An 8,653-nucleotide genomic window follows, 5' to 3' on the forward strand; every position below is an offset into this window, starting at 1 on the left:
ACTGAACAAAAGCACACGCCGATATCGATGCGCAGTGTGCACCCAATCAACTAATCACTCATAATTTAAGTAGATGTTGACCTTAAATTCCCAATCCAGTCATGGCTCTTGCAGGTGTTTCCCTCACCAGAACTTTTTTCAGTGATATATAACGCAAATGTCTTAATTTTTTGACAAATTGTCAAATCTGTGTTTTGGATCACTACTGGCCGTCACCTCCTCTCTCATCACTGAGCTCCGGGGTTGCAAGCGGCCGTGAGTTTGCACACGGTGCATCCGGCAGTAGTCACAAGGCTGCATCAAATATTTGGATGTTTGCACCCCAGTTTGGTTTGGTTTGGTTTGGTTTGGTTTGAGACAGGAAGAGAGAGACAGAGAGAAAGAGAGAGACAGAGAGAAAGAGAGAGAGAAGGGATGCCCAGCAGCTGTTAAGACCACTTCCAAGAGGAGACAACTGAGCCAAACGGAACCCTTCACAAGTTTACAAACTTGGAAAAACAGAGCCAGTAAATTAACTTTAAGTTAAATTAGACTTCGTTTTTTAGTGTGTTTTTTTTGTTTTGTTTTAGTCTTTTTGAGTTTGAGGATTTTCTGTGATCTTATCGAAAGGAGTCAGTCATGTTCAGGAACAACAAGGATCCAGAGAGGGTTCCCCTGGTGACAGATGTGAAGGACACGTACAGCAATGGGGAAAGGTAAACTTTAATTTTCATGTTTGACAATTTGCAGAAATGTGCGTTAAAATTGAACAAGAGAAGTTATAATCGTTTGTTTACCTTGTTTTATTAGATTATTCCTACACATGTAAATTAATCAGTGTGTGCCTGAGTGATGCATTAATCTTAATATGGTGTGAAAATGCCAAACTTTTCCTCAGTGTTGGAGTTTAGGCTGTGAGCAGTGTTTTTGCTCACGCTCCTTTGTTTCTTTCTACTGGTTTTCCACACGGGACTGGTCCTACTGGGATTAGCAGTGCGCAAACGTGCAGCTCAGTCAGCTGGGTTGTGTTTTTTTAGGCAGGTTTTTACTGCTTATCCACTCATCACTGACACATTATACAACAGCACATGGGGGTCGTGTGCAAGATAAAACACTGTGTCATCTCCTCCTTTTTTTTTTAAGGCAGCCTTCTGGTCTTCCCTAAATTAAACATAACATCCAACCCAGATGTTGAAACTTGACTGACTCATGGTGTTTGGGTTCTAGTTGATCATGTGTGAACATGACAGTCATCAGACAGCTTGATCTTTTAGTTTCACCACTAAATTGACACAATTTTCGTATATTTCTATCCAAAAGCAGCTTTCTATAACTCTTCTATATTCTATATAATTCTAGATTGCTTTTTTTTTTTCAATTCTTAAAGTTATTAGGTTTTTAATCTACCCAATTATTGATTCCCCCATTGATTCCATTTTTAACACAATAGATGTGATTATGTTTCATTCTTAACAACCTCTTGTGACTTACGACCACTGTCATCAGGAAGCAGGCCGACTGACACTGTAGACACAACAAAGAGAGCTATTGTTTAAAGAAGCTACAGCCTTCAGGGTAAAATATGCCATGACACTATATATAAAGTTACTATAACTACAACTGCACCCCCCCCCCCCTTTTTTTCTTTTCTTTTTTCCCCCCCAGGGACTTTATTTAACTTTCATATTTATTTCCTCCTATTGTTATACTGTTTTAAACTGTGTCTTTTGTTTTTATTGGCAATTAAGTTACATCTATTTGCACTTTGATCCTCCGAGAAACATTATTTCATTTTGCCTTGTAGAAATTTATGGTAAAAATGACAATAAACAGATTCAATTACATTTCTGATTATTTTTTTCAAGTAAGTTCCACCTTCATTAACTTCACCTTGTTTGCTCATTTTCTAAGTTTTATATCAATGTAAATTGAATCTATTTGGATTTGAGACTTTTTCCACCCAAAACAAGTGATTTACAGACACTTTGGGCCATGGGAACTCTTTAAAGTTAATACATTTAATGAACCAATGATTCAATGATGAGTTAATCAATAATGAAAATATGCTCTTGCAGCCTTAAAGAAATGTTTAAAAAAGTCAAAAATAATTTTATTTTAAATATTCATCCAGCGTGCTCAGCCAAGAGGTGTTACAGAGAGACGGCACAGGTGGCATCAAGCATTGCCATGACAACAGCCGTGCACAGGAGGATCGTGAGAGAGAGAAGAAAACTGCCAGGAAGAGGTTGTACGTGGTCTCTGTCGTCTGCCTGATTTTCATGATCGGCGAAATCATCGGTGAGGCGTTACGTTTTTTTCACTTTCTTTAATCTTTACGCCATGATTCCTCACTTTACATCTTCTTTCTTATTCATACTTCCACTATAAGATCAGTGTATCCATGGAAACAGATGTCTTCAGTCTGTAACACCTGATGATCAGCTGTTAAAATATTCATTAGTCATCTCTTCTTTTTTTTGTCACTTTTTCTCTCCCACTTCTGACCTCTTGTTTTTCTTCTGTCTTCATCTGCTTTCACTTCCTCCAGTTCTCCTCTCTTCCACATGTCCTCCACTTCCTTTTTCTTATTGTTTTCTCCCTTTCTTTCCTTCAAACCGTCATCCATACATTTTAACACTTCTAGTGGCTCACTCACTTTGTTTCTCTTTTTTAAAAATGTGTTGCTCATAATCTATATTAATCTATCATTTCAGTAAGCATCTCTTTCTTTCTGTAGGTGGGTATTTTGCAGGGAGTCTGGCAGTGATGACGGACGCCGCCCATCTTCTGGTCGACTTCACCAGCTTCATCATCAGCCTCTTATCCCTCTGGCTCTCCTCCAGACCTGCAACACACAAGCTCAGCTACGGCTGGCATCGTGCAGGTACAGAGTTTAAACGTTTATCTCTCAGGAGCTGCTGTCAGAGTCAAAAGCAGCAATAGAAATGAAACGTTCTGTGATGCTTAATACACCAACATGAAATCCTTTTAATTCTGTAGATTTTGGTATTCGTCATCTCCTGCATGGGTTAGTATTAAGGATAGACTCATAGCTGAAATGAAACGTTATTTGTAGGTTGGCTATGATAGTTAATTAGCTCACTAGGCAGTGTGTCTTGCATGCTAGAGAGCAACTTTAATTTTAGACACGTTAAGGGAACTTCAGGGGGCCCAGAGATCTGCACGCTTCCTGTGCAACAGCTGAGTTGTGCTACAGACCCTTTCTTGAAGGTGCTTATGTGTGGGGCATAGCTCTAAACTTACCACACAGTAAATCTAGGACCAGGAAGTATACCAGTCTAAAAAACTGTTTATTTTGCAAAGAAAATGTGAGGGGTGGAGGGTTAATTGGTTTTCTGTTGCAATAAAACCACAGACGGTCATGTGGAGTGGATGCTGCTCCATGTGGAGGCTGAAGATTTTGGGTTTTTCTACACGGTGGACAGGTTTCATAATGTCAGACAAGAGAAGAGATTGTTTAATTCTTTTTTTGTGCAGAACATTTTAAGAATAGAGTTAATTGAGTGCTGAACTAATAACCTGGAACATGGTTTGTGCTGTTTTCTGAAGTTGTGACACATTTTTTTTATTATTTAGAGCTGCCAACCTGCAAATTTCACTCAGTTTACACCACAGTTCTTGTTGTATTTTTTAACTTGATTTATTTCTCTCCCCATTGTCTCCACCTCTTCACCCGTGCAGAGATCATGGGTGCGCTGCTGTCAGTTTTAACCATCTGGCTAGTGACGGGAGTGTTGGTTTACCTGGCTGTAGAGCGCCTCATCAGCGACGACTTCACCATCGATGGCAACATCATGCTCATTACCTCTGGCTGTGCTGTGTTGGCAAATATCATGTGAGTAAAATACACACCCAGTTTTCATTTGTATAACTTTAAAACACATTTGGCAGCACCTCCTAACTCGTACCCTCCTTTTTAACAGCATGGCCCTCACCCTTCACCAATCCGGCCACGGTCACAGTCACGGGGGTCTCACTTCACACGGTCACAGTCACGATCATGGTCACAGTCACAAAAAAAGAAACGGATACTCGGAGATCTCAAACCACGGCCACTCGAATGATGAGCTCATAGACGTGGAGCATAAAGGAGACGGGCAGCACGGTACGTTTTGACGGGTTTTAAAAGGTTCAGATGCTCGTTTCCAAAGAGCTACCAAAACTTAAGTCGGCTTCAGTGGTCACTCTGCTTGTAATGGTCACTCTCATCTCAAATGTGATCATCCTCGGCAATTAAAACCATGAAACTGTCAAATCCCACATGCACACTGTTCTGTAGCATTACTGAATAGGCAGTGTGGAGGCTGGGAGGGGGGGCATTATAATGGAGTACATAATGAATCATAATCCAACTATAATTAGCTTTAAGCATGTAGGCTTACTTAATTACTGTCATATTATATATTTATTTAATTATTTCCTGTCAGGACGGAGGGCTCAGCAGGCCAACGCCAGCGTGCGTGCAGCTTTCGTACACGTGCTGGGAGATCTTCTGCAGAGCGTCAGCGTGCTCATCAGCGCCATCATCATCTTCTTCAGGGTAAGGAGTCTTTATGGGTGCACACAGTGTGAAAAAGTCAATAAATTAACAATATCTTCTTCTTCTTCTCCTTCGTGCACAAAAATGGTCATTACCAACTCGTATAACTTGTGAAAATGTAATTATTTAAAAAATATAGACTGTAATAAAGCCAGAATATCTACAGTAATACATTTCTAGATAATCACAGGCCTTGTTTATACATCACATTAACATAATTACATATTTTGCATTCTGTATATTGATGATCTTACAATAAAAAAAGAGGTAATCTGTAACAGTAACGACCAAAAATGATTTCTCATTGCTATTTATTGTATTTTTACACATATTTAAAAGCTATCTTTTGTTAGTGTGACTCTACTACAGCGCAGCTCTCTTTTCTTTTATTGATCCCAGAATCATTTTTTAGCTTCAAACCTTCAATCTTCAGTATTGTCAGTGCTGAACACACGCTCACCCTTGAGGAATGTCGAACAAAGGCTGTAGCTGTTCTCAGCAGGAAAGATGATGTTGTATTTTCTGTCCACATGCTGTTTTGGTGCTTGGTGTCTGGCTGAAGAATACTCAATGACTTCAGTGTGCTGCACATCCTCTCCCTAAGCAGTCATTCTGGCAAAATTATGAGCTTCACTTGTATAACAAATACAAAATGCAATGTCACCGTCCTGTGTCCTTTTGTAATATTGCTCTCTATTCAGCAAACTTTTACTTTTCTTAACAGTTTCACAGAAGAAAATGTTTCAGTTAATGACTGTTTTTCATCAGGATTTTTATGCTTTTTGAACAGTACCACCTTAATTTTCTGTATTATGTTCGTTTCAGCCAGAATATAAGATCGCTGACCCCATCTGCACCTTCATATTCTCCATATTAGTCTTGTGCACCACCCTCACAATCATGAGAGATATCCTCATTGTCCTGATGGAAGGTGAGGCTGTTATTCCCTGATCTTTAAAAGCAATGTCAGTACACAGTGCCTGTGCATAGTTTTACTTTTTCTCACCATCTACTTATCGTCATCCTCTTTCCCTTTTCCATTTATGTCTCAGGTACTCCAGCAGGGGTGAGTTTTAGTGAAGTCCGGGATGGTCTGTTAGCGGTGAAGGGGGTGACGGCGGTCCACAACCTTCACATCTGGGCCCTCACCGTCAACCAGGCTGTACTGTCTGCACACGTAGCCATAGGTGAGAGGAAAGCATCGAAGAAAAATGACTGTATTTTACATCCTGTGTTTTAGCCACAGATATATTATAAGAAGTGGATACCAGACTCAATGATGGCGCCTATTCAGTTGAAAGAAAGTTTGAAAACATTCCCAGTTTCTAGGTTTACTTCCACATTGTGCGGCCCACTGAATATGCACAGTAGTGTGTCTCCTGCTGGCCCTGTCTACAAGTTCCTGCTGGGCCTATAAAGTTTACATTGGGATGGTGTCACAGATTTTTAAAACAGCTTTTCTAGGCTTGAGGACAGTTTTACAAATATGACACCTTCATGGATTAAAAATTGACCTTATTTGCAGTTTGAAGTGTCCTGCCAACAGTTAAATATATGTGTCTTTTATGTTGGTGGTCTATGGGAAAAATGCCTTTTTTCTTTTCTTTTTGCTACCATACTGTCTTAAAGGACTAGTTTGTAGGATTTAGTGCAATCTGCAACCTCACTTCATCACTCCTCCCACTTCCCTTCCAAGTATGTAGGAGAACCTATGGTGCAGCGAAACTCACAAAAAACGCTAAAGGCCCTCTCATGGCGGTGCAACAGGGTAGCCTCTGTGCAACAGGACCCGTTGCCTATGTAGATATAAAGGGCTCATGCAAGATAATGAATCCATGGTTTTAGTCAACACCCATTTCTACTGAATTTGCGAAAGATTCTTTGACACTAATTTAAGACTAGAGCCTACAGGCAGGATCAAGAGCTTTTCTTCCTCCAAGAAAAAGCTAACGTAGTAACTGACTGAATGCTCCACTCATCTGTGAAATGGTCACTTTACATTTTGACTTAGGTCTCTGATGTTACCCTCAGGCAAAATTTAACTTCTTTTCTGTTACAATTGGGAAAAACTCGAAGAAAAAGTTCTTACACTCTGTCATTACAGCCTAGTGTTACTCAGTATTTTGTCTTGTCCTTTATATACAGTATAAAGCAGTGACTAAAATTCTCCATTAACATTGTCTTCCTCTCCCTTCTGCAGACGAGTCAGTGGATGCTCAGACAGTTTTAAGAGAAATGACACAGGCTTGTTACTCCTCTTACAACTTCCACTCCATTACGATTCAAATGGAACGACAGGCCGACCTGAAGCCTGGATGTACCCTGTGTGAGGATCCTAAGAAGTAGAAAAAAAACCTACCTACAGTAATGTTTAGATGCTGTAACCTGTGGTGATAACGGTATTTAATTGTTCTGCACTGTGAATTAAACCCTGCACTGTGAGTCGCAAGACTTTGAGACACATGACTGTGCCTTAAGTGCCTTTTTGTGGTGACTTTCCCAAAGAAGTGCTCGTATTAAAATAATAATAACCAGCATGTGCCTAAATAAAAGACAAGCTGGCTAATGATGGAAATTATTTTAAAGGAAAAGCTCCCTTTACGTATCCTCTTGTGTGAAGTTTTAAGTTTATATTCATGAGATGTTTTTGCTTTTAAGTGTGTTCATGTAGAAATAGAAATCCCTATGCACTGTACAAAATAAATGTTTGTTTTTTCTGAATCTTTATATTGTATTAGATCAAGTGTGGTAAGTGCCTGCTGATTTTATTCACTATCCGAAACGCATTTTAAAAAAACGGGTTCACAAGTCTTCAAGTTTGTCTTGAAACAACTTTCAGGTGCCAAAATTAACAATGAAACAGGTTTTTCTTGCTGTAATCATTCTTCCTGTAGAAGATCCCTTCATAATGCACTTACAGTGAAAGTTATGGGGGATAAAATCCACTGTCCTTTGCAAATGTATTTAAAAGTTTACCTGAAACTAATGAGAGAGACTATGAAGCTTCAGCCATCCAAACGAGTCAAATCAAGCAGATATCTTTTTAAAGTTACAATCTTTTTAGTGCCAAAGTCCTTTTATTATTATACTCCCACTGCAGCTCAACAGGGAAACACAAAGAGGGAATTTCATCCTACACAGACTGTAAACAAAATGACTGAAAAAATGATGAATTTTGGCCTTCATCTCTTACATTTAAAGTGCATTTGAATCTTTTAACGGAGTATGAACAGGAGGAATGATTACAGCAAGGAAAACCTCTTTTATTATTCATTTTGACACCTGACTACTGTTTTAAAACACACTTGAAAAAACGGTGAACCTATCCTGTAACTACTGTGTTTGTGTGTTTACTGTTTTTTGAGTTATATCAACCTAAGTCATAGGATACAAACAAGGCCTTTTGCACATACATTTACTGTACATGTAAATACTGACCAATGAATAGTTGTAGGCCTATGCATGAACTATTACACCAGCACACAAGTACTGTATTTTAATACATGATCACACTGCCTGAAATGAATTATTCAATAAAATATTTCTTATCAGATACTTTCTCTTAAGAGTATTGCTTTAAAAGTCTTGATTTACACTGTCATAAAGTCCTTTGTGAAAAAAACTATCCAGTTAACCCCTTACTACCAACATGCTCCTCTGTTGCTGGGGAACAACTCTACACATTCGCCCACCTCTTTCACCTTGAGCCGACCACTTTTTGTGTGATTTTTCATGGACCTGAGCGACCATGTGATACCAGGGGCCCCTGACATGTTACTGACACTGAAATGTTTACTGCTCGTTTCCATTTGACCTTCTTCCATGCTCAGGTTTCCTGGAGTGAGAGTCATGAGTCCTTCTCTGCAGTAGCATATCAAGGGCACCATTAATAACACCTGACTCATAGATGGCCATGTGCCATCTTCTACAGTCTCAATTATTCTTTATGGAGTCTTTATTATATCATAGATTTCAATTCCATCTCAACTAATTTACATAGTTGTCCCCTTAAGTGGCTTTAAGGTCGTAAAAATCTTCTTGTTCCACGCTGTCTGATGATGATATGTTATAGTATTTTCTCTATTACTGTAACTCCTAATAAATACAATATTC

General features: G+C 39.1%; 1 protein-coding gene across 1 annotated transcript; it reads left to right on the forward strand.

Moving 5' to 3' along the window:
* The first annotated feature begins 618 nt into the window (after positions 1-618).
* On the forward strand, positions 619-6,944 carry slc30a8 (solute carrier family 30 member 8). The gene is made up of 9 exons (XM_062435898.1): positions 619-695; positions 2,111-2,277; positions 2,717-2,863; positions 3,682-3,835; positions 3,924-3,961; positions 4,428-4,540; positions 5,366-5,471; positions 5,593-5,727; positions 6,741-6,944. Exons 1-9 carry the CDS (start codon positions 619-621, stop codon positions 6,884-6,886), a joined length of 1,083 nt encoding a protein of 360 aa, XP_062291882.1. The 3' UTR covers positions 6,887-6,944.
* Positions 6,945-8,653: the final 1,709 nt, after the last annotated feature.

This window comes from Scomber scombrus, chromosome 16 (genome assembly GCF_963691925.1).
Source record: "Scomber scombrus chromosome 16, fScoSco1.1, whole genome shotgun sequence".
Taxonomy (NCBI): Eukaryota; Metazoa; Chordata; class Actinopteri; order Scombriformes; family Scombridae; genus Scomber; species Scomber scombrus.

Coding starts and splice junctions, on each gene's coding strand:
- slc30a8 (XM_062435898.1), top strand. CDS start 619: ATGTTCAGGAACAACAAGGATCCAGAGAGGGTTCCCCTGGTGACAGAT. Junction 3,962..4,427: donor CCAATCCGGCCACGGTCACA/GTCACGGGGGTC, acceptor ATTTCCTGTCAG/GACGGAGGGCTCAGCAGGCC. Junction 5,472..5,592: donor CCTCATTGTCCTGATGGAAG/GTGAGGCTGTTA, acceptor TTTATGTCTCAG/GTACTCCAGCAGGGGTGAGT.